The sequence below is a fragment of the Cynoglossus semilaevis genome, chromosome 8 (genome assembly GCF_000523025.1).
Source record: "Cynoglossus semilaevis isolate Cse_v1.0 chromosome 8, Cse_v1.0, whole genome shotgun sequence".
NCBI classification, from domain to species: Eukaryota; Metazoa; Chordata; class Actinopteri; order Pleuronectiformes; family Cynoglossidae; genus Cynoglossus; species Cynoglossus semilaevis.
In genome coordinates, this window is record NC_024314.1 from 12,446,096 (window position 1) to 12,472,246 (window position 26,151).

Below are 26,151 nucleotides of genomic sequence, written 5' to 3' on the forward strand. Positions count from 1 at the left end.
TTTTTTGCATTTTTTCCAAAAAGTCATTGTATAGTAAGGCTTTTTTGTCAACTTACCACGTGTCAAAATATGATTTTTTTCCCTTTGATTTTAAACACAAAATATCTACATAGGAGCATGTTTTGGGGCTTTTTAGGGATCTTTTATTAGTAATTGGTTTTTAAATATTTCACCATGGATTTCCAACTATAGTAAGATGAGCTAATAATTAGTACCTGCAGTGGTGATGCAGCAGTCATGAGAGGATCTCCGTGTTTCACATCTTATCCACTGGAATGATGTCGATGGTCTTCATACCACCACAGAGAACGGAGCAGCCGCTGCTGAATGTCGTAGGCTGGCCTGAGGACATAGAAAAACAACTTGACTTAAACCTAAAAAATAAGCTCTTCTAAGACTGCTTGAGAAATTAAACATTAAACTACAGTATGAACTCCTGAAGTCAAGTGTCTATGGTGTAATTGATGTTTGAGTCTGTACTCTGTGATTGAATTTTAATCTCTTGTTGTACATTACTTATGGCCCACTTTGTCTCATCCATGAAATAATAACACTAATTTGCCTTAAAATACTTAACTATATCCATTTTTGTGGTTAAAATTCACTTTTTTGGTACGCCAACTTTTGATCACACTGAAATATTATAGCAATAAGTTCCTGAACAAATCTCCGAAAATAAAAGTTTCTCAAAAATGACTAAAAATACACTTATTTGCCTTACAATACTTAGCTATGTCAATTTTTGTGGTTAAAATTCAGAAAAAATACACTTTTTTGGTACGGCAACTTTTGATCACACTGAAATACTATACCAATAAGTTCCTGAATAAATCTCCAAAAATTAAAGTTTCTCAAAAATGACTAAAAATATACTTTTTTGGTGCACCAACCTTTGATCACAGTAAAAATAAGTCCATAAGTGCATTTCTATTCATTTTTAGGAACCTTTTAATTTTGAAGACTTTTTAGGCACTTATATAAGTATACTATGTTGGTTTTCATCAATGGTAGATGGAACAGACACATTTCGTTTTCTGAATTGTAACCATATGAAAGCACATTGCTACTTATTTTAAGAGAAATGAGTGCATTTTATTCATTTTTGAGAAACACAGGTTCATGTATTACTCATAGGTTGTAACACATGAAGGTCAAAGTATACAATGCTTTGTTGCACATTCATGTATCTCTATGTCCTTGGGTCTTTATGGTCCTCATTGTGGACAGACTCTGTGCTTTCAGTTTGGCACTTGCTGAGACACTGCTGACACAGAAGGCTCTCTTTGACCAGGTACAGCTTCTCTGTGACCATCAGTGATTCCTGATCAAACCTCTGCTCTGTCACCACAGGGTTTCTGTCCAGATTGACCTTCTCCAGCTTCTCCAGCTTAGACAGACAAGCAGGGATGCGGGAGAATCGGTTGTCCGAGAGGCCGATGCGACAGAGTTCCTTTAAGGCTCCGATGGAGGGAGGAAGGACCTGCAGCTGGTTCAGACCCAGGTTCAGGACATGGAGATTCTTCAGGAGGCCCACTTCACTTGGAAGTTCTGTGAGACGGTTGTTGCACAGGTTAAGGACCTGCAGGTTCTGAAGGCGGCCGATGACAACGGGCACCTGCTCCAACTATAGCACAAAAACTTTCTTGTCACAGTTGGCTAATATAATTGAACTATGTTAAGTGAACAGCATTTTCATGTCTTAACTCACATCCTTTGGCAGTATAAAGCCAGTGACTGGTCTTCTTTTAGCAGTTTTATGGTATTCAAACTTGTATTTTAAGAATTTAAGAATTATAAGAACCCCATCAACACTTTCTGACATTTACTCACGTAGTTACTGTGCAGATCTAAAACAGTGACATTAATACATTTTCCGATGAAGTCGGGAATCTTTCTGATCAGGTTCCGGCTCAGATCTAATTCGTCCACGTCGCTCAGCTTCTGGATGCACTTGGGCACAGCTGAGATTCCTTTAAAACTGAGGTTCAAACGTCGCCGTCCGTCCAGTGTGACCTCCACGTTGCTCTGAGCTTCTTTCAGGCTGATTGTTTTTCCTTCAGAACGTTTTGCCTTCTTCCCTCTGGCCATGTTGCGGCTGTTGAAGCACACATCTGTGGCTCTGTAGTTAACGTTTGACAGGAGAATCCAGAGATCATGTTCCTTAAACCTGACACAGTCCAGACGTGCAGCTGAAACATTAGATACACTTGAGGTTTTGATTTCACCTGCAACACAACACAGTCGTCGACAGGTAGACCTGAACGTACGTTCAACAACTCTGACTCTATCAGCTTTTCAGTAGCAGCCACAGTTATGTATCTGCTTCCTCGGTCTGGCCCTTTTAATAAAAGTAGTAGTACAGGAACTGATTTGTTTTAGAATGCTACATTCGTTTCAAATGTCAAGTGAATTATATTAAAACCAAACACATCCCTCATTTTCAGGAGTTCTTGGTATTCTTACAGTTGGGGACAAGCTTTAGCCCCATATAAAGCTTTTAAATAGTATATATAAAATATTAGCCCTTCATAAAGTGTGGAGAGCATGACATTTTTACATAACATATTTTTTAGGCTGACATTATTTTTCATTGCATAACATTTTCATCAAAACATCTAAAAAAGGATGGAATTATTATAATTATTATTATTGGAATATTTAAAAAAAAATAGTTATCTACATCCCCATGCCCTTAAAAAAGTAGGGTTTATATTTAAAAGCACTAACGCCGAAATGCCATCAGAGGGTGCTGCCTGCACACCGCTCATTGTTTCATGTTTATGCTGCTCTTAATACGGTTTAAATTATTGTCAAAGGTCTGATTTTTTATAAAGTATTATTGCTGCAGAATATAGACAATAAGGACATGTCTGTCTCATAAACAAAATGTCAAAACAACAGAAAGAGAAATTAAGAAAAAGAAGTAGTACAATAAGAAGAGGAAGACTTTGATAAAGAAAACTCAGAAAGCAAGACAAAGATGATGAAGAAAGACAAACAGAAGAAGTTAAATAAAGGAGATGGAGACAAAGAGGGAGGATTGAAAGAAGAAGAAGGAGGAGAAGGAGAAAAAGAAGAAGAAGAATAGAGGAAGGAGAAGATGAAGAGGATGATAATGATGATGATCTTGTGTTGTGAGTCAGGTTCCTCTGCTGACTGTTTAAGTCCAGGCCACTGCAGCTGCTGCTCTGTAGCGTGTGGAAAACTCCACCACAGAATGTCTGCTTGGTTTCTTTGTAATGTTAAACTACAGTCAAAGCCACAGCACTTTTTTGTTTCCTCAGAGCTGCATGTTTATTTCTTCCTCGTGTTTTTGTCATACTAAACAGCAGGATCTCACGCTCTAGGACTGTTAGCCAATCACAGTCATTTCCTTCAGAGCTACACACAGGTTAGCTCATGCATATGTTAGCAGATGGTGTCACACTAACTGAGGGACCGCTGCAGTTCAGATTACATCCAGTGATAACAAGGGTTACCTGTGTGTGTGTGTGAGAGAGAGCGCTAATAAACAGCCAGTATTGTGTGTGTGTGTGTGTGAGAGAGCGCTAATAAACAGCCAGTACACCTTCTGTTATTTATATAGTCATACTTTTTCGAGTTTTCATTTCCCTGCGGCACCTGCGTGAAACACATATCTAACCGCTGTTACGTATCTTTCTGTATACATTATAGACAATGCAAATGAAGCAAGTGTCTTACCTCAGTCGACCTTTCCTCTCCGGTGTTCCACTACTGTACAGAAAGGAGAACGTGTCTTTAAAGTCGCTCTTCAATAAAGCCAATATTACGTTATCGAGGCTAGGCCAATTCCCCCTTGTGTGTTCGCCTGAAACGCTTTAAACCCGCATCCTTAACATTAAGTTCCGGTCCCAAGTTTTCCGTAACATACACGTACACTTCTGCCTCCCTTATGTGCCTATTTTGGTACATTTTTTGGAGAGTTTACCGACATTTTCGGAGCGCCTACCGACCGCTTACCGACGCAGCTGCGTCACGGGTAAACGTCTGATTAGCGCGGCAAATTTGCACCTATCTGCACGCCTTGAGAGAAGCACTACTACTAAAGGTTGAGATTTTAACTTACTTTCAATCAGTGTTATTGTTAATTTTCATTATTATCAACATAATTGTTGATTTCGGGTTTATTATATCGAAGAAAATGTATTCTATTCACGTTCCACAAAGGTAGTGCGGCGGAGGGACACATTTCACGATGCGCTGTTAGGACATGTGATCGGTTGTTCGGTTTGTGCTCCGCTCACACGTTTAACAACGGCCAAAGGTTTGTATGCACGATGTCACCCTCTGTTGACTTTAAAGATCACAACCCACTGCCCTCACGAACAAGTTCCGGTCAAAACATGGGAGTGGAGCAAAGACTAAACAACCAATCTCATGTCCTAATAACAGCGCATCATAAAATGTGTGGCAACTCTCTACACAAGATCAAGGACCTCTACATTTAATCACTAACGGATTCTCCAAAATAAATACAATTAGTAAAATGTGACACTTCTGATGGAATTTTGACACTTTCCTTTACTCTCACATTATTCTTCCAGACAACTCCATAAAATGAAATTGATCAGAAACCACAGAACCACGCTCCATCTGTACACCTGCACCCTTGACCCCTAGAAGGTCAGCGGGGGAAAAAAACTGTACTTGCAAAAACATTCCTGTTTGCCAGCAGTAGCTGAGCTCCTACAGCAGGACTGGGAGTCAACCGGGTTCATTCTGTGTCCAAATGTCCCAAGTTGACCGGCAGTACCATGTACTTACAGCAGGGATCACAGAGGACACCAACAGCCTTCCAACATGGCCCAGGGTCCAACACTGGACACTGGATCGAAAACATCCAATTGGGAGTCCGTCTTGAAATTCCCTCTTCCTGTGATTTCCTTCTGCTGTAGTCTGTCATTAGCATCTTTTTCAAGGCAGCTGTAGTTGTGTATTACTGTAACCACACAGGATGTTGTCGACAGTACACGCTGTGTTTTACTATGCATAGTGTTTCTATGCACTGACATGATGTGTACACAGACTTTAACAATGGGTTTTGTTTAGCTATTCCACCGGTGACATCAGCTGTTTCTTTTCTTGAAGCAGCATCCATAATCCTGCCGCCCAGACATGCGGCCCACATCCATTTATACCATAACCCTCCATCTACACTTCCCCTGTGTGACCACCAAAAATGCAATGTGACTTCATTAACAATCCCACATACTTAAAAATATTTGGACTTCATTTACTTTACCTGTGTTTTACAGCTGTTGGAGCCACCACTTCCATTTTCTTGTGTTTTCTTTGTAGGTGAGGTGAGTGAAGAAAACTTCTGCCAATCATTTTCTCGTACATACACTTCCTTCCTCTCTTTTCCTTAACATTTGAAAATAATACTGAGGTCGCTGGTAAACTAACCCTACATTTTCAACTCCCCCTCTCTTATTATAGCGCCTCATTTGCCACAGAAGTAGCTGACACCCATGCTGACTCCAGGATCCACCTCAGTCACGTCATGTCAGCATGGAGGTGATCTGGTCTGGTTTTCCTGGAATGTCCTGAGAACCAGATGTGATGGATACTGGATTTTCTGGATGGAGAAAAATATAATTTGAGTCAATAGTTGTGATACTTTTGTAATGAAACAGATTTATTAAATCAAATAATTGTACAGTAGTAGGGTTATTGTTGTCCCTTGTGGCTGTTTAAGATATTGCTGCACTTCCTGAAAACCTGGTTAGAGAAAATCACAACATAATTGTTATCAACTGCTCATATTTATTTACAAAAAAGTGATAGAAATTGGAAAAAAAATAAATGTACAGAAATGATCAGGATCCAAGAGAGCCACAGAAACAATGATGATGCAGAGGTCAGTGAGCTGTAGGAGCAGTGAGAATAAAAACCAAAGCAGAGTGGCACCGTTTGTGCACATGGTACCAGTTAGTTGATGTCCATTAAGGACAATGTGGTCTGGAATAAACTTTACATTTCACAGTTAAAGGGAGTTTTTTCATGACACTTCTACCCTGCACTGCAAGGTCACAGTCAGGCTTTATATACACACTCAAGACAGAAAACAAAAACTAAAAAAACAAGAGTAAGAGGAGAGTTTGACCAAGTGCAGAGGCCAACAGTGGGTTACACTGTAAGTTAATATTTAGTAAGAGAAGGAGGGGAGAAAACTGCAGCCTTCTGGTGGAGAGGCTGGTCGTTACACCCATGTTGGAGCACATCCTCAGAGTTTAGACAACGTTGAAATCTCAGGACATCTATTCAGGGTTGTCACCACAGTAATTGACAGCATGTCAAAATAGTCTTTCTGGTGGTGTGTTTGTTTAAAAAAGGTTAACCAGAACATGAACCATAAACAACACCAACCTAAATATTTTAGATTTTCAACATGTACCAGGTTGAGAAATTCCCCGGAGTTTGGGGCAGAAACAACAGTAAAAATCTCTTGATGCAGGCTTAAGCTAAGCTATAGCCCCTGTAAAACATATTGTTGACCTTAGAAAAACTGAGGTACAGATATTCAGCACATACGAAAGTCCTATGTTTTTTTCATGAGTCCAAAATGTCACCTATTTTGGGAGAAAAAGCTCAATAAACCAGGAGATACTTTAGAATTATTTAAATGCATCTAAAAGTTAGCCCAAATGCAGCAACAACTAAAGTCAAGTCAAGAACAATACTAAATATTAGTCTCAAATTTAAAACAGAAAAAGTCATTGTTTTGTTGATAATACATCCCAGTTACTGCATCGTTAAACTTGAAATCCAAAAACATCATGAGATAAGGATAGGTAAAATGTAATGAACAATAAAATAAAAGAATAGTGTAGAGTAAGCAAAGGTTACCAAAAGGATGACTAAAAGTCAGCCCAGAAAATTGGCTTAAATGTAAATGAAAAAGAAGCGTTAGCCAAAGAAGTTAGCCAAGTTAATCAAGATGTTAAAGTGAGCTAAGATGATAGAATAAGGTTTGCCAATAATTTTAGTTAGTCAAGATTCTATATACTTAAATATTGTCTTTAAAGCTCAAATAAACTCTAAGCTCAACGTTTGCCGATCTCACCAAAAAGTATACCAAAGACAAATACTTGTTGAAAAAGTTACTTAATCAAATATAACTAAATATGACCTGAAGATAAAAAAAAAGAAAATGTAATTGTTATATCCCAGTACGTACATATATTCAAAATAAAAAGATTCAATAAATTTTGTTATTTTTTAGTAAGAACCACATTTTAAAGTAGTAGGCTGCAGTTCTTGAGTCATTTGAAAGCCCGCCTGCCAGAGAGAGCGAGGGAGAGATGGAGTGTGTGTGATGTCATCCATCTGCATGGGTAACCTCATATTAGATAGTGGAAGTGTGTGTATGTGGGTGGGAGAGGGGGCAGAGGGGTGAAATCTGGTGCCTTTGTGTCTGGCCTTAAGTTCATGGTTTGAAAAAGAAAAAAAACAAAAAACAAAAAAACAAAACTGTGTTTCTTTTTCCACATAGGAACCCAGAGGATCATTGGATGGAAAAAGACTCTGTGCAGTTTAACGCTCAGATTCAAGTGAGAAAGAAACAGAAGCTGCAGCAAAGACATTCAGCTGACACTTATCTAAACAACACAAACAATGAAATGATTTTAAATGGTTGATTTCCTTAGTGTCAATTCATCCAAAAACACCTTGTCATCGTAGATCAGGGGAAAACAATTGTTTGTCGGTTTTTCTCAGTCTAAAACTCTCTGTGGTTTACAGTCCAGAAAGTGGTGTTATCCGATGTACAACTCCACCATTGCATGTACTGTATAGAATGTTTGCTAATGCTAACAGCCTGTTAAGTTGACGTTGGCAGCAGATTAAAGGGCAGAGTCTCGGGGACTTGCCCACAGGGTGGAGGTCGGGGTCTAATCAGATCTAATCACTAGGTTATTATCAACTTTGTGAATTGTGGTCGTTATGAGAAGCAGCTGATGATTCATAACAACAGGGGTCTCCAGTTTATTCTACCTCCTGGTCACAGACCACTTCACTCTGGTCTGGAGCCCAGTTTAAGGTGTGGTAGACAAAAAAATGTTAAACCTGAGTGATTGTTATCAGGTCATGAGTTAATGACGGACAATGACATAATGCTACATACATTCACATGAAAATGCCAGTGTATTTTTTTTAAAACAATGTTGACTTAAGAAGGTGAAGCAAAGCCCGTGGGTCAATTTGTAACTTAGCGAGTATCTTAGCATATAGTAACAAAGTTTGAATTAGGATTTGGCCTAACGTAAAACTTAGCATTTAGCATTTAGCTTAGCTCATAATCTAGACTGGAATAGATCATAGGACTAGATTAAAGTAAAAAAAAAGTATGCACATGATTATTCTTTTTAAGTGCTACATATTTTTATACTTCACAATGTGTTTTAATACAAAACACAAACTATAAATAGTCAAGACTTTTTACACTGGGCACAGTTTTTAGTGGTGTATAAAAGTGTGTGTGTTTTTTTTCTCATAGCTGCTGCTCCTCGAATAGTATCTGAGCGTAAACAGTTCCGTTTTGTGATGCTTTAGGTTCCGGTACTGGCTTCACCAGATCCAGCTCTGCATACGTTAGGTTCTCCTCCACTATCTTCGGCTGAAGATTTCGAGACAAAATAAAGGGGCAGAGAAGAAGAGAGTGTAGTCAGTATTACAGTGGTTAGGAACACAGATGAGTCTTTTTTTTTTAAAAGATGTGGAATTCCATTAAAATAATTACAGGCTGAGTGTTTGAGAGAAGAAGAGATGGATGATTCTTACCAGCACAACTTTCCTGGGTTGTGGTTTTAAAAGTTTAGGTTTCTGGGTTTTGTCTGTGATGGGAGCTGCATGGACAAAACACATTCACAGTAGTTCAGGGCAGTTCTTTGCAGAAACAGGAATATATATTGTCAAAACCAGGTGACAGTACCAGGAACTGTTTGTATTTTTTACTTTAGAGACAATAGAGAAGTAAACAAAATAATCTTGACTGTTTTGGTCTCCAATGGAGTCCACAGAGAGTATTTTGATATAATTAAACTGTTATCATTTTTTTATTATAGAAATGTTTGTCTTAATTGACTGTATAACAAAATAAATACTGAAATCTAATCTCCATAGAAAACAAAAAACAACAGCGCCCCGTAGTGGTCACCAAATAACTACTTAATTTTAAAGATTTTAACATAGTAAAAATAGTATCTTGTAATTTGTTATAATTCACCAATATTAAATAAATAATTAAGCAATAGTATAAATTCATGTATGCACTGAAATGCCTTTATGTTTTTTTAATGCTGTAATAATCTAACTAGGAAGACAATTTATTTGGCTGCCAACAGCTAAACAACGTAGTGTCAAAGTCTTCTGTTGTTGTCACAGTAGAAGACTCTCCACTGGATCACTTCATTATAAATAACTAGACAGAGTTCAGTAAACACAGGCAGCGCCACATTTAAAAGCATCTCAAATTTAAAACTCACAGCCTAAAGGACAATTACAAAATACTTAAGGATAATTACACAAAGCCACAGAGCAGTACTGCTTCCCTGCCACACCATGATGACCCCGAGGAGGGTAATAAACTGACAGGAAAATTCCACTACATTTAGTAATTAATTATATATTTTTTTTACCAAGTTGTGGTTTTGCTGGGGGATGGGAGAAACTCCTTCTGTGGATGTCAGCAAACAGGGCTCAGGAATAAATGTTGGGAAAATTTTGGGAACTGACTTGATTCTATTTAATGTTGTTTGTCTGATTACTTTTATGGCTTTTCTCACTACTGTGATGGTCTTCTTAGAAACATTAGAGAGATGAAAGACCTTTGGCTGGTATCTCTGGTGGTGTCTCCTCCTGGTGGTTCCTGCTCCTCTTCTTCCTGTACCTCCTCTCCTTTTGAGGCAGAGCTGGAGACATGCTGACCACACTGGTGACCGTCTCTCCTGAGCTAAAATGGGAAATGACGAGGGCATCTATCAGCACTGGATCGGCATATTTTTAGGTACAAGTATGAGTATTTCAATCAGTATTACTCTGAAGCGGTACCTGTTCTGTGGACTTTTGACCAGGTGGTAATTATCTGTAAAAAAGACACAAGCTTATGATTTAAAACCTGGTACAGAGGGGAGGATCATTTTCCTTCATCTTGTCGCTGCTGCTCACCTTTTAGCCTCTGCTTCCTCTGTATGTACTGACAGGTGATAGTGACTGTGAACATGCACATGCACAGTAGACCCACTGAACAGATGAGCACTGCACACAGATACACATCTGTAACATACAAATAAACACACACACACATTAGAACAGCAGCCTCTTGTCGGTGATTCACTGCACACAGAAATCTGAAGAAATAAAAGATATGTGTATGTGTGTGTTTGGGTGCTCTATTTAAGGCAATGTTTTAACCTTTGAGGTTGGATTGTTTTTGTCTGCCAAGAAGGACACGGAGCCAGGATACTGCCTGTGTGAAACACACTCACACAAGCTAAAAATGTGAGGAGTTACCTTCAAACAAGCTCCACAGGCTGTCCTTGTCCTCGGCAGCTGGTAGAACATGAACTACAAAGACAGAAAGGAAACATGTGAAAGTCTGTAGTCATCACTGTGGCTTCACTGCCTTATGATTACACACTGGCCTCGGTCTAAATAAAGCCAAACAAAGGTGGACCTCCTCCCAGCCAGTCTCAGTCTCTGGTTCACTGTTAGGACGAAAACTCAGCTTGGACCAGAACAAGACAGGGATAAATAACTCGTTAACCCAGACAATGGTGCAAACAAACTTCATGTTCATTCAACACAGGACTCTTACATGTGGAACATGCTGCTGAGGTGCAGCAGAGAAACTTGCAACATTTAAGAACGTCCCATCCTTATCTATGAGACATGTTTTCTTCTACCATAAAGACAGGGACAGTAGACACCGAGTGTCTGGATCCAATCCAAATATTTTAGGATAATATAAGTCTACAGACTTTTTAAGGTCTTTAACAATTACCAAAATCCAAACTGCTAAATATTACAGCAGCAGAGCAGAGATTTTGTTGCATTAAGAAAATAAAAGTTTTTATATACATCCATCTACCAGTCCCTCCATACAGAAGAAATAAATGAATAACTTTAGCCTCGTCTCCTTCTATTCGGCCTCCATAGCCGTAGCCTGCGAAGTGATTTTGCACAGTTTTCTTTTTTTTTTTTTTTTTGCACCTGATGCCCTCTTTGAGGCAATGTAACCTGGAATGGAGACTAGTTGGAATCAAACCAAGAACCCCCTGCACGGCGGGTTGACCCTACCACATGCTATTGTAGTCACTAACTAATTAAACTAGTTGTCTAAGCCTTTCACTCGTTCTGGTAAATTGCCCTAAATAACCTGTAATTAGACCAAGAAAAATACGAGTGAGTACACAAGAAATTTAAGTCAGATTTACCTTACACTGGTCAGGTAGGGGCCTCATAAAATGGGACATGTGACCTGGTAGTTGCCAGTTAGACACCTCTAAATATGATGCATCTGTTCAGAGCTGCATTTTCTTTAAACCAAAATAAATATTTGGATCCCTCACAAATAGATGAGCCAAAACATCTCACAGATCAAGATGTTTTCTTCACATTCCTCGAAGCTATGGTCTGACAGCCTTCTGTACAAAGTTCTCAACATCCCAACATAAGCCTGCACAACTATAATCCAAAAACCACCAGCAGCCACAGCGGAGGAGTTGAAGTTTTCTGAGCGCAGCCTAAATCTGGACTGAGAATCCCAGCTATGTGCTGCGTCTGTTGAAATTAGCCTCAGAATAGGTTTCCCATACTGCACATAAAATCTGCTGCACTCTCTCTGCCTTGTGCGACCACAGTCGCCTTAACACCACCGGTCTTTACTGAGCTGGTGTGACAGGAAGTCACTGTGCGAGGTGACACCCATCATGGCATCTCTGAACCCCCCACCTCCCCCCACCCCCGAGACATGGGCGGCCGACGACAAACAGGCGCAGCATCATCATCACCACCACGCCATCTGCAGTGGTTCCCACAGGCAGAGTGGCTGCACAGTGTGTTGAATGACAGAGCAGTGAACATGACTCCAGATAATCCAAACACTTCATCCAAACATGGAGAGAATAGATCTTTGAAAATTGCTGTCACTGGATGCAAATACAGACTCAGGAGATAAATTAAAAACTGTGAAACATCTCATGAAGCAGTGGCATGTTTACAGGCAGATCTTCAGCTCTCAGAAAACTCTGGATAAATCATAGAAAACAGAGTCGACAGGGTTTTAAACCATGGCGTTTCCAGTTTCCCTGACGTCCAACCACTCATTCTGTTGTAAAATATCCTTCACATCAACTCAATTTTACTGCATGGCGCCAGAAAAACACAAGACCGACAACACACTCACATTTCATAATCACTTCATGTATTTGATGTTTTTACAATTACTTGGTACTAGAGTACAATCACAGAGTACCCATGTACCTATTTAATGATGTCTTCCTTGCACTTCTATCTTTTATATGGAAAGTTAATGACAAATTACATTCCGGGAAAACGACCCCAGGACTTGGCCCACAACTGTGAAACCATGAACCCCACACTCACCATATGTGACCTACATTCTGCTGTGCATCTGGAATTAATATAAACCAGGATATAAAATGTCCCTGCATTTTCACTGTGATTTGAAAATTAGGTTAATCCTGGCATCTTGTCCAAAAGTGTTTTGCTCAATTAGACACGTGGAGAAAATAAAATGAAAATGTCTGGTCTACAGAAACCTGGGCGCCTGCAAAAGTACCACTGTCATCAATAAATCAATAAACTGTTACTATGGATATAGTTTAGATCAAACTAAAAATAATTGATGATAATGAGTAAATGTCAAAATGTCTTCAATCCAGACAAACTGACTAACATCTTGGATTATCAGTTTTGGAATGAAGTGATGGACACAGATCCATGAAGAGATTCTTTCTCTTCTCTTATCCTACATCAGGGCCTCCTACGCAAAAGTCCAGAAGAGGTGATGACAAAAATCTGCCAGAATATATCAATTCCCAAGGTTGCCCTGTAGGAGTTGACATCCATAAAAAACAACAGGGATTTGAAAAGTCGTTCAAGGGTTGCAACATGGTCTACTCTTTCTTTTCCATAGAGCGGATTCTTATCTATGTCTGGGATCTGCAAAACTGTGACAAGATGTCAGATATAAATCTGTTCAAGGACTGTTTTAAAACAAAAACAAAGAGAAAAAAAGGCTGAAAAAATGGTTGAAATTAACAAGAGTTCCAGAGGACTTTGGTAAACCCAAGTAGTCACTAATAGTCCAATACAAGACTGACATACTCAAGGTTACTCTCCCTGTGATTCTACACAGCACACATGGTTTAATTTAGGCAGAAGCAAGTAATAAAATCCTAGAAAACCCCAGGATTACCAGAGAACACCTTCCTTTGCTGCCTGTTAAGACGACTCCCAGAGATGACACTGGTATTTAACTGCAACCTTGGATCAATGTTACAGCTGGAATGACTTAGTCTCAAATTTAATGATGAAAAACACATGAATTTAATGTCTTCTTTGTCCCAGCTACATCTCTGTTCTCATCATTTTCACAGTAAGTGTTCCCTTACACATGAAAATCCTAAGGTTTCATACAACACAACAGCATCTGTGACAAATGGATCCCAAATGGAATCATCAGACCTCACCGTCCATGATTTAAACCAGGTTTTCTCTGTCGTTACAAACAGCAGATTCATTTAACCTCCTCATCCACATTAAATCATTCGCAGTGTAAATCATGATAACACTTGTTCATCCCAGGCTGTGTTTCCATTTGTCAGCGGGGCAGCTGTACATCTTGGAATAATCAGAAATTTGGGAACTGCCTCTCATCCTCATCGACAAAAATCTCCTTTTTTTGCACCAACACAACTGAATGACTGGGGCCTGGATGTGGAAAACCTCTGACAGTTGACTTTTTGTTTGTCCGACCCACAGAGTTTTATTCAGTTGCTGACTGTATGTCAGATTTGCGCCAACAAACCCAACACTGTAAACATCAACACAAAGACGGATGCTGGGGGTGAATAATGAGCCTTTGTGTCTGTCAATGCTCTGGTGAACAGAAAGATGACACAGTGCTCTGTGTCACTTCAAAGCTATAAATAATCAGCCCTTTAACTTCCTGTTGTGTTCCTGCATACTTTCTGCTACAGCAGCATTTTGGCAAGGCAAAATGTGTTGCCAGCAGTAATTCTTAGACTTAGGAGAAGGTCAGAAGGCGTTGCTCTGTGTCTTTGTGGATTCAGAGAAAACATACGGTACTATTCTCTGCCATGCTTTATAGGTGACTTTCCTCAAAAGGGGATTGTCATTTACAAATCTAAACCTGAATTTTGATTTGCTTGATTTTTGATTTGGTTGTAGGTAGTAGTGGTAGTAGCAAGTATTGTTATACTAGTGGAGTTCAGGACTAATGACTTGATTATTGGCTATACACAAAGTCCATCCACTTTGCTAAACAGAGAAAATCGCCCTAACTTGACTAATATGTTACCGTGACCTTCATTCCCTTCTTCAGACAGTTCCTTCTGGAGTTAGGGATTATCCAGAGGTCAGTGTTCCTTCTTTAGTTAACCTCAGGCCACATCCGTGTGTTGTGTTCCACTTGGAAACCGTTCCTATTTTTAACTCACACTCACCCACATGTGTTTCAGAATGACCCAGAAGTCAGGTTTGTTTATGCCAAGAAGGCGTGCGGAGTGAGTGGAGTAGTGGGAGGTTCGGTGTGTGGAAACACCTGGTCACCTGGTGTTTTCGTACCAGGAGAATTCCACTCTAAACATGTGTGTGTGCCCATTAGGTCATCTGCTCAGTCTCATCTGAAGTGGGAAGCTGGACCCACGGTCCCACAGGGATGCTAACACCTCAACCGTTCAGCTGATGTTTACTATAACTGTCAACTGTGGGGGAGGGGCACAGAAACCAAACAACCAGCTGGTCTACAAACAGAACCAAGTTCTGGTGAATTCTGATCCTTCACCTGTGTGTTTTCAAAGTTGTTTATACGAAAGATTCCATTTATTTTCCATGTTTTTAGTAAAAACATCACATTTCCAAGGCCAGTGATGTCACTGTGGACCACACATGGTTTTATTTGTGTGCAAAGTGTTAAAGCAGCAACCATTCCACAGTAGATGGAAGGGTGACGTTAAGTGCCAAAAATGTCTACAGATGTTGCAATTGTACTGTGAGTTTGTACTAATCTGTGAATGAAGAAGCTGAAAACCACACAGATAAATACAGATGAAAAATAAACATTTTCTTGTTTCAGTTCATGTATATACAGTATTTCTACACTGATTCATCAACCAAAATCAGTGGCATTGAAAAACTTACATAAAAAATGAGTAGTTGAAATGAATTACTGTAATTAAGGTAATTTTTAAGTAGTAACCATGAGTGATATGTTAACAGGAGTTGAGGTCAAATTAGTTAAAACAATAGTTAATGAAAGCTAGCTAGGCAGCTGGTGCACTCGAACCTGAAGCCTTCCAGTCCCAAGGCAGCTGGTGTACTCGAACCTGAAGCCTTCCAGTCCCGCTTATCCACTAAGCCACCACTGCCCCAGCAACCACTGCCCTGTTAAGTAGGAGACACTGTCACCTGCAGAAGAAGTCCTGTCCTAAGGTGTCTTGGTCTATGATGGAACACAGAAGCAGGTCTACCTTCTGGACCAGAGAAGGTCCAGAGACAGACAGGAGCCACCAGGCAGTGATAGGATGTTTGTTACTGCCCAGTGCAGACAGAAACCTTCCTCGGCACTCTCTGTCTCTGTCACTCCATGGAGGAAAACTCCATGTCAAAGCCAACATTAACAATTCTCCAGTGGGTCTGGATGTCTGAGTCCAGACTTGGCTGTTGACACCCCCAGTGTCACAAGTCTGGAGGAAACACTCCCATGGAAAATGTGGTAAGCAGTGTCTGATTCAGTTCACAGTGGGGAGGGACACTCAGCGCTGTGGCAACAAAGTTATAATTTGTTCTGCAGCCTCTTCTGCTACTGGAACTATTTTTAACATTCTGGCTACTTCTTCTAATTCAGCTATCATGCTTATTTCAGACACTTCTGCTTATTTCAAGATATCTGCTACTTTGGCTCCTTCTGTGACTTGGGGTATTTGAGACATTTTGGCCCACTTCTACCACCAGAAGGTTTTAGGCTCAAGACCACCTAGTCCCCAAATGAGTTGTGCCACCAAAAATAGTGCAAAAATGGCTGCAAGTTTGTCAGACTTATTCTAAATGATGAGTGAAAACACAGCAACAATTAATCAACTCAAGAGCTCCGGCTGTAGTTTCTAATGGTTTTAATAAGTGTACGTCAAATTAATTACTGTTAATGAGACACGTACAGGTGTTTTAGTTTGTCTGGTCAGTTGTCAAATCACTGTCTGTTAGCTACAAATTTCACAACTGAAGTATTGCTGTGTAAGAAGCTGCTCCACAGATGTAGATTCTAAGGGTTCTGACAGTGAAATTCTGCTGCTCACATCTGTTCTCTCAATCAGGATCCATTTAAAATCTTTGATACTTTGTGAGTAAAAACATATCTGGTGTCGGCTGATGTGTCGTCTACGACCGTTCAAACAAACCTCTCCCTTCTTTTACTCTCCCTCCAACACTAACTCCTCCATCAAAGCCACCACTCATTATAACGACCAATCTTTTTTACCCCTGGGCTTGTTCCTAACCGTTGACGATTCCACTTCAAACCAGAACCAGGACGTTGCAGTTACTCACAGTGAACTCACTTCACAGAGCCATCAAACAGATGTTTTACATCGTCAGGTCAAAATATTACAACACAAAGATTATCCCTCTGATTCTATCTGATATGTAAAGTATTCATTTCAAACAAATATGCATGTGCAGACAATTGTGTGTTTCGTCCTGTTCCCTGCTCCACCTCTGAACGTGCTGATGTGCTCACTGCTGCCATCTGCTCAGCCTCAGTCTCAAATCTCTGCTGCTGCTGGCAGGGGAACATATCTGTAACCCAAACTGGCATCTGCTTCAAACTATCTGCGGTCAAACAAAACAGCATTTGTCACTGCTTCTGTTGTGGCTGCTCACATTATTCAGCCTCGGCCCAGCTCTAATAAGAGCAGTGATGTCATTCTGACAGAAAACCAAGAGACAGAAGTTTTCCAACAACACCTCATTGTAGCAGTGTGATACGGAGGTTATGCTGCTTTTTGCTTTCACCTCTTTCATAGGTTTATTTTACTGTGTGCTAATGATAACAACCACAGCTGTCACTAAGTATCAACATTTTGATGTTATTAGCCCCGTACGCAGCGTTACATTGTTACATTCCATAATCACTATCTAACGCAATCAACTATTTGTCATTTTTTTGAAAACTCTTTTTGTAATCTGTAAAATATGACTTAGGCAGTTATGCTAATTAAGCTAACAGTATAAAAAGCTGTGTTGTTGAAGAAGCTTGTTTAGCATAGCTGGACCTTAGATTGCCCCTCAGTTTAAGATCACAGTGATGCTAGGTTGTTTTAGCTAGCAGTCCAAAAGAATCTTTGGACTGGATGGGGGGTCACCAAAGTATCTCAAAAGCATTTTATTTTTTGAGTATATCTCTCTTTTTGGTGAATACTTCCTTATTTTATAAACTTTGCTTTTGATACCCCACCATGTCTCTTAAGGAGACAATCATTCATCAATAGTCATATTATAATGTCAAACTATTTCCTCACCTCTGAGCTCCGTGGATGCTGTAGAGTTGGACGCTGCCTTCCATTTGTCCTCGTGCTTTTTAAACTCCTGCACTCTACACATGTACAGCCCGCGGTCGTCCTCTGAAACGTTCAGGATCAACAGGTCAAAGATCTTACCCTGCTTCACCACCGTCAGCTTCATTTTAGGCCAAGGGAAGCTCTTGGTATAGTTGCCATAGAAACGGGCTTTCCTCATGTTGACACGAGCAATTAAATGTTCTTCCTCTGAACGGTCGATGCCCAATGGTAAAAAGGTCCATTTTACTACTGGTAATGCTGTGTTTCGCCGCCGCTGGGATACCAGACAGGTGAGAGTGATGTTTTGACCCTCCTGGGCCACTGTGAAAGGAGACGGGGTGATGGTGACGTTGATGGACAGACACAAATCTGCAGAAGGAGATTCAAGAGCCACAGTCAGATCCATTTTATCACTACCTAGATGTGGATATTGTATCTATGGAAGCTCAACACAAGATACACAGTCTTAAAAAAAAATTTAAATATTTAAAAAGTATAAGTTGATAAAGAATGTAATGCAGAGTAAATCCATGTTACATTTTAGCTAAAGTAACACGAAATAGCTAATAGCATGAAGCAAAAAGAAACAAGAAAAAAATGAAAAAAACTTTACATCACAAATTGTAAAAAAAATAAGAAAAAGGAAAACTGGCAAACAAAAATATAACTAAAACGGCTAAAGCTAACCAAATACGATGTTAACAATATGAGTACGAGTTTAAAAAAACACCTAAAAAAATGAATGCCTTCTAAAAAGTAGATATTGTAATTGTTAATTGTAAGCTGACAACTTTTCCAGACTGGCCATTAACTAAAGTAAATAAGAAATGAACTAATGAGATTCACAGTATCTATATTAGCGGTGTTAAACCTATAAAAGAAAAATCAGAAAAGTAAGAGAAAGTTTACACCTACATATTATTTCCAAATTCATCTGCTTCCTGTTGTGCCTCCCAGTAAATCCCTGTGAATTACAGGCTAATAGCTCAAAGCTGGGCTGAATTAGGAGCAGCTCAGTGAACTTTCCTTTTCTCACGTCAGAGCAGGAAACCAGAGTCAGCAGAGGGACAATTGTACTGAAAGAGTTGGTTTAACAGGAGGAAACTCTACGTCCTGACTGAGCCCTGGACTCACAGGGTGTGTTGTGGTTGTTCTACACACTTTCCTCTAACGCTGACAGAAGGACCTGTCGTTTTTAGGCCGTGACAACATATGAGGGTGTCACGGGATGACTTAGCGTCACGGCTGGACGTGTTGTGTGACAGTATTTAACACATCTGGTCTTTTCTGTCCAATCCTTGGAAAAACCTGTTATTCCACACTGTCCCTGACACAAGCTTTTAAATTGTTCCAGTAAAGTCAGACAGCAAACTGATTCATTGTTGTCAAGTCATTTATTTACTCTAAAAATCTGACCATTAAATTCAAATCCCAACACCAATTATTTAGGTTGTATAAAAATATCATACTTCTGTTAAATTGCTGTGGTGTTTAGAGTTACTTTATCACAACTTTCTTACTGCAAAGGTTTCTACAAAATGTTTGCAAGATTACACAACAGGCAGAAAACTCACATCAGTGTCTTAAGGTGTAAAGTTAGCAAGATGTGACTGAAGATTGAGTTAATGAAATTCAAAGCATCCAAAAAGCTAAGAAGAAATGAAAATAACTAAAGAGTTATTCCAGTTAATCTAGTTACTAGGTTACTAAAATGGCTAAACATAAGCCTTTTAGTAGCTGAAAGGTTGCATTAGGAAAAACGAATGTTAGTTTAAACAATAGCTTTAATGAAGAAGCTAATATGTAACCAAAATATAGCATAGAAGGCAAGTTTTGCCTAAAAAGTTTGCTTAAAGTTAGTAGCAAAAAGCTAAAAATACAAAAACTCAAATTGAGGATTTTCAGGAAGAAATGGCAAAACATAAGGTGTTTCTTAGATAAAAGTTAGCAAAGAAATAACTTATGTACACCTACGGAATATTTAAAAATAAGGAAGAAATAATTAAAACATTTTGAAGAATTTTGAGGAATTTGTGTTACTGTGGAAATGATACAAAAAAACCATAAATCCATGTAGCTAAGGGCAAAATACAGTAAGGAATAAGGTTTCAATACACAATGGCTGTGGGCCACATAAATCCTGTCAATGTGCCATGACTGGACAAGGGCCAGATTTTGGACGTGCTTGGTGTAAATAAAATGCATGTAATGAATGTAAAGTCAGAGTAGATCCTTCAATTTTCTCTGTAAAAGTTCCTGTCATTTTAATCAGAACTACGTGCTGCCGCGGAGAACGTGTCAGTTTCATACCAACACACCCTTCAATAACACAGAAGAAGAACTTACTGTACAGAAGCAGTGGAAAATGAAACACATCTTAGAAACAGTCCAGACCATTGGTAGCATCATCCTCCCTCATTCTCTCTGAGAAACTTCTACTTAACCTTAAAGGAGAAGAAAGAATGGTTATTTTCTCCTACCTTCAAACAGAAGTGAAGTCAGGAGAGCAAAAAGCACAGAGGAGATCTTCATTTTCCATCAACTCCATAAACTCCTGCAGAAATGCCTCAGAAGAAAAGAAGTCCCAGGTTTCCCCTCACGTCCTTCTTCTCTTCTCCTCTTCACCCCCTCCTAACCGAGGAGTGTAATCTGAAACATTGGACTCTCTGTTTCTACTCAGAAACTCCTCTCCATTCTCCTCCTCTCGGCTCCTCCCCCACTTCTGTCACACTGTAAGAACACATTTGGCAGACACAAACACACAAACACACACACACACACACACACACACAGAGAGAGAGAAAAACAAGGCAGGTGTGTTAGTTAACTCTAAACTAGACCATAAACACACTATTCATCAAAAACTGGAACTCTAGAATACATTTTTAGCAAATAGGACTTAGGTTGGAAATGACTATTAAATTAAATTAGCATAAATACCATAACTGCCCAAAACTGGACCGTGGACCGTGAACTGGCTATTATCAGCTACATCCTAAACTCGTCTAAAATTCACCCCATAATTTTAACTTCAACCAGACCCTAACAACTGAGGTTCTGTTTTATCAGGCCCAAGCTTAAGCCCCGGTCAGAGCGACAGGTCTTTATAAAAACACACACACACAAACGGTATAATCACATACATTTGAGTCTCTGCTTTAGTGAGGAAAATGTAATTTCCTGCACGGGGGAGGGAGGGTGGCAGAGGAGGTGGAGGCTGTGGGGGCAGGACTGACTGTGTTGCAGATTTTGATGCCGGGCAAATCACACTTCCAGCTGTGGAGGTGAGCGGTGCAGACCTCAGTCTCTGTCCAGGCTGTTATTTAGGAACACACACATGCTGACATACAGAATGGTGGAGATTTGTGTGTGGCAGGGGTGGAGGGTGCAACAGTGATGGAGAAGAGCATTCAAAGTGACTTGGATTTTTTATTATTACCCTAAAGTGCTGAGCTGATGTGGGCTCTCACACCAGTCAACACTGGCCCTTGCAGGCTACCCATGATTAATGATGAGTGTGTGTCTGATTGTGTGTTTGTGTGTATCTCTGTTTCTGTCTGCCATCATCACAGTAACCCACAGTCAATCTTTGTCATTGCAGGGTTCAGGAGAAACTTTCCTGTTTTTGGACATGTGTGGACACTTTTGATCAACAGATAGTATTGGAGAGGGTTGATGGAGCCTGGTAAGTGCTGGTCTGGTCTGGTCTGGTCTGGTCTGGTCTGGTGATATCCTTCCCCACTTCATTTAATCTGCAGAGGATTCAGACTAACTTCTGTAAACACAGCACAGATGTTTCAGCTCAGGCATCTTCTTCATGCTTGTTATCACTTCTGCAGACAATTAACAATTTTACTACTACATAAGGAGTTAATAATACAATTATGGAGCAAATGTGTTACGGCTGCCTGTATTCTTTTTGCTTATTGAATCCAAGCTAATTGCTGAAACAACCTATAAACATGCGTAAATCAGTGCAATGACTTGGCAGAGGACGTTGACTGCTCATCAGTGTGTCATACGTACTTCATTTTGTATGGAGGATTAACAGTGCCATATCTCTAGAGAGAGACCAACATTAAAACAGTAACATTCATAGTGGGTGAGAACACAGGTGTAGTAAAATATGTTTTTATAGACAGGCTAGGCTAGGCTTCCGTAGCACACTGTAAACATTTATTACATTTGTCATGTATATGATATTTGGAGACACACAAAACTGAATTATAAAAATGAATTCCCTCTAACAGTCGATTCAATTTCTTTACTTTCCGGCCAATGCTTCCCTCTTGTGGTCAGTACATAAAACATTTTCCTGAAGCAGGTCTGTCAGCGGAGTTGCAAATAATGCATGAAACTGTAGACTAAATATTATGAGTCTACAGACTGTTAGGCTGATCCTTCACCCAGAAGCTGCCACTACATGGGTGGAATCTTTCTGTGGGCCACTTTGTGTGACCTTTGACACTTCATGACCAAGGACTCAGGTATCTTCTGACTGGTTATAAAAATTCACTCACAGGAAGTTTTTAAAGAACCAAATAGCCTCAATTTGTATGTTGTGTATAAAATGGGAACATCTAGAGAAAAACATCAGACAGGAGTTACTCAACACCAAGCAAGATGCAAAACAACACCTGCAATATTCACACATCACATGTTCAGTTCCATGGATACTCTGTGTGTACGTGTGCAGACAACATCATGTCCCAAGTTTGTTGTCAGAGAAGATGTTGGATTTCACAATTTGTTTACAATTAGAAGAGACACAGCAACCTCTCAGTCATGGTGTCATGCTTCCATCTACATTCAAAAGTTGTGCCACAGGAGTCAAAAAGCAAACACTAAAGTTGTTTTTCTAATATACAGGAAATGGCTCTCAAACAACAAAACCAGTGGCCCTCAGATGACGGGCCACAACGGCATCTGGCCCGAGATCCATGTATATGTGGACCACAAGATTACATTCACTGTGTGTATGTTGTTGTGGGTCAACACTTGTAAACATTCAGCCATCTCCATGTTCTGGTCTGCATTTTGTTTTACCTTGGCTTTTGAAATGTTACACTTTTCAAAACTTTGTACCTGTGCATTCTGTATCAACTTTAACAGCCCTAGTTTTCACCTAAGCTGAAGATATTCCTGTAGGGGGGACCTGTTGGTGGTTCTGAGCCTGTGATAACTTTGTTGTCAACCTTGTTGGATGTTTGTCATGTTATCTTCCATCTTATGGTGATTTTAGCTCCACTGCTCCTGAGTGTTTAGAGATAAAGTTGCCGTTGAGCTCAGTGTCACCTCTTACATAATGTGTCATATCCAGAGGGCAAAGCCCAGCAGGGCCAGTGAAGGAGCTCAGAGTGATGGAAACACTGTGAAAAATGAGTTCAAATCTGCAAAAGATTACGTTTCAGTAAAATGTACATTTCATTCCATAACACATTACATTACTGGACCTTGTAGAGCAACAGACACAAGGAAATTATTAAAACATTTTGCAAATAAAAACACAACAAAAAATATCTCTACGTAAACACAACGTGCTAGGTGTTAGTTAATGTTAACAAAAATAAAACAAATTTTGTTTTGAAAAACGTCTAAACAATATCCAATAGAATTCATCAGGAAACATCAATGACTGGCTAAAAGCTAGTTTTAGTCAAAGCTTAGCCTAGACTAGCTTTGTCAGCTTTATTAGCTCCTCCCAACAACACCACAACCATATCTCCCACTGTTTATTAGCGACCACGGCTGTCCAAAAACCCTACACCTGGTTTATTAGTTTGCCAGGGCTTTAGCTGGGCTGAGTCTCTGCCTGCCTGGATGTCTCTGGACCACTTTTCATTAGGTATAAAAGGACATGAACCAGTCTGCCTGCCACCGTCCACACAGTCTCATAGCCAACAAAAACATATGTGAACGTCAATCACAAGGACAACAACAACAAAAGTCAGATCCATTTCCCGGACTGGACTTCATTCTTCCTCGTCTGTTGTTGGGTATCAACTCTCTGCTCCCTGCCTTTAATGACTTCCTTTCTATTTGTCTCACCATGTCTTTGCAGTGCAAAAAAAAGAACATGTTCACATTTCACATTGCTATTATATATTTTATGGATTTTTATTTTTTTGTACCTTTGTACCACCTTTGAATCTTTCCTGAAAGCTTATACCTGGCTGTATAGATGTCTCGGAATAAGGCCCAAACGTATTTGCAGACATTTGGCTTCCCCCCTGGGAGTCTCTGAGTCCAACACTTGCCGAAAGTAACTTTGGCAAAGTTGGAGACTAACTGAGAAAGGTGAAACGCTACAGGGGTAAAAGGGCCAGAAGAGGTTTGGTGTGAGGTGGGACAGGGGGCAGGACCACGACATGTGAGGCCTTCTCCTGGGAGAGAGACTCCAGTCCACACTAATAGAAGAAATGTGCACACACATACAATGTCTGAGTTCACAACATGATATTACCAAACAGCTCAGTAGGAAAAACAATCTCCCTCCAACACAATGCTGGGACTTTTCCCTGGTGAGAAATAAATGTTACAAAACACCTATACAATTTCAATAATTATAGGGTTTTGAAAAAAAACCCTGATTTAATAGGAATTACGGGAATGTTTACATGTTCACTGTTTACCGAGAGACAGCAGTTTTATTGTTGCTATTAAACCACATTTATATATTTTGTCAGAGACTGAGGTTCAAAGGGTATTGAGTTTGTATACGTTTTAAGGATTTTTAAAATAACACTGGAGCAATCTGTGCTTCACAAATGGAACAATGTTAGGTTAAATAAAAAAGATTAAAAAACAATTCCATGTATGTATAAAATTAAATAAGCTGATAGTTAACTACATATTTTCAAAAAGTGGTAAGTATTTTTTTTCAGAATTGAAGTAAAATATTTGTCCAATGTGAAGAGAGCACATGTTGCTGCCCAATGTTAGCCAGCTAGCATGTGCAATGTTAGCTCATGATTGATTACCTGTGGCAGGAAGGTGCAGCAGAGAGACAGGCTGTTACCTGATGAAATACAACGTGACAGGAATAGACCTGCTTATTTATGGTACCTTCACAAACACGTGCTGTGTCTCAGCTTGCACCTAAAACCACACTCACATGTTACTTTTGAGTGTAAAAGTGTATTTTCAGTGACAGCTATAGCAAAATGTGGTTCACTCTGTAGCAAAATGTGGTTTACTCAAAATGGTCAGAAGATTCAATCAACCGTCACCATGTTAGACATGGAGTGGAAGGACAGCAACATCAGAGCAGCACATATGAAAGTTAATGATGTGGAAATTTGACAATTTGAGCAGTTGAATCAAAGCATTTGCTAGAATTTGACACATTTTAAACACATCAAAAACAGTTTTTAAGAGGATGAGATAACCATATCAAACATTGTTGACCACATGGTAAATACTGTTCATAACAAGGAACATGATTTATGTGCACACAAAGCACACAGTCAAAAATCAGTGTCTAATCTAATAACACTTTCACGCGTCTTGTGTCTCATCCAATGACGTCACTAACTTGTCTTCCTGTGACTCACATCGTGTAACAAGTCAACGAAAACTGACCTCCTCATTCCAACACAATCTCATAGCAACAACAGCTGCATCAGTCCTAAAACTAGATGACCCAGTCTTACACTTTCAAGTCCAGTGCACATCCTTGTAAACAGAGCTTGGCCCACAGTCATAATCCCCCATAAACCCCCACTGTGGTCAGATTTGTCATCAGACATCAGACAGACACCACCGGCCAGAGTGGAGCTCCAGGGTCGGTCAGACTAGTTTTTAGAGATGAGTGATGTAATGATCTAAATCAGAGACAGAAGTCTCCCAGGGTGACAAAGGCAGCAGCAGCTAAACATAGGCCAGTACGGTCATGGAAACACAGGAAAACCACCTGGATTCTGTTCACCAACATCTGATCAAATCCCTAACAAAGGTCCAGCACTGTGCAGAAGGTCCTTGTGAGAACCTATCAGCCCCTAGTGCTTGGATACAAAAATAACCAATGACCGTGTCCATTTCATGCTGCTGGTCTGCCCTACCCTGCCACTCGACACCTAGTGCTTATTCCAATGTGAGCTCTCGACCCAAGTCCTGCGTTGCTGCTCAGTTTGGCCACACTGACTTGTCAGTCTATTTTGGTATCTCTTCTGAGCTCTCCAGGCTATCAGGAGCCCCGGCCACATCAGTGCACTTCAACATGAGTCTGAGGTCTTGACTCACTTTGGTGAGTTTTTCCTTGTGTTTTTCCAACCTAAAAGCTCATGACAATTATTTGTTTACCATTTGT

At 39.9% G+C, this 26,151-nt stretch overlaps 2 protein-coding genes and 1 long non-coding RNA gene across 4 annotated transcripts; 1 reads left to right on the plus strand and 2 right to left on the minus strand.

Moving 5' to 3' along the window:
* Window positions 1–662: 662 nt before the first annotated feature.
* On the minus strand, window positions 663–4,573 carry lrrc18b (leucine rich repeat containing 18b). Of its 2 annotated transcripts, none has more exons than XM_008314862.3 (3): window positions 3,703–4,573; window positions 1,831–2,189; window positions 663–1,624 (listed from the first exon to the last, which is right to left on the minus strand). In XM_008314862.3, exons 2-3 carry the CDS (start codon window positions 2,086–2,088, stop codon window positions 1,190–1,192), a joined length of 693 nt encoding a protein of 230 aa, XP_008313084.1. In that variant the 5' UTR covers window positions 2,089–2,189; window positions 3,703–4,573; the 3' UTR covers window positions 663–1,189. The 2 variants fall into 2 exon arrangements, with proteins under 2 accessions (XP_008313084.1, XP_008313087.1); XM_008314865.3 differs by having other exon boundaries at window positions 1,831–2,119; window positions 3,703–3,826.
* Window positions 3,962–8,366, plus strand: LOC107988881 (uncharacterized). Its single transcript, XR_003050416.1, has 2 exons — window positions 3,962–4,069; window positions 4,566–8,366. It is a non-coding gene; the product is annotated as an uncharacterized LOC107988881 (long non-coding RNA).
* vstm4b (V-set and transmembrane domain containing 4b) lies at window positions 6,032–20,573 on the minus strand. Its single transcript, XM_025057942.1, has 8 exons — window positions 20,324–20,573; window positions 17,805–18,212; window positions 10,534–10,587; window positions 10,189–10,296; window positions 10,072–10,105; window positions 9,849–9,973; window positions 8,803–8,867; window positions 6,032–8,638 (listed from the first exon to the last, which is right to left on the minus strand). The coding sequence occupies exons 1-8, from the start codon at window positions 20,373–20,375 to the stop codon at window positions 8,513–8,515; spliced, it is 972 nt and encodes a 323-aa protein (XP_024913710.1). The 5' UTR covers window positions 20,376–20,573; the 3' UTR covers window positions 6,032–8,512.
* Between the last annotated feature and the right edge of the window lie 5,578 nt (window positions 20,574–26,151).

Bases quoted from the DNA above. Each gene is read 5' to 3' on its own strand.
- lrrc18b (XM_008314862.3), bottom strand. From the start codon at position 2,088: ATGGCCAGAGGGAAGAAGGCAAAACGTTCTGAAGGAAAAACAATCAGC. The intron at 1,625-1,830 runs GTGAGTAAATGT...TTTGTGCTATAG, and splicing joins TAGATCTGCACAGTAACTAC to TTGGAGCAGGTGCCCGTTGT.
- vstm4b (XM_025057942.1), bottom strand. From the start codon at position 20,375: ATGAAGATCTCCTCTGTGCTTTTTGCTCTCCTGACTTCACTTCTGTTT. The intron at 10,588-17,804 runs GTGAGGAAATAG...CTGTCTTTGTAG, and splicing joins AGCATCCACGGAGCTCAGAG to TTCATGTTCTACCAGCTGCC. The intron at 8,639-8,802 runs GTAAGAATCATC...CGAAATCTTCAG, and splicing joins AACCCAGGAAAGTTGTGCTG to CCGAAGATAGTGGAGGAGAA.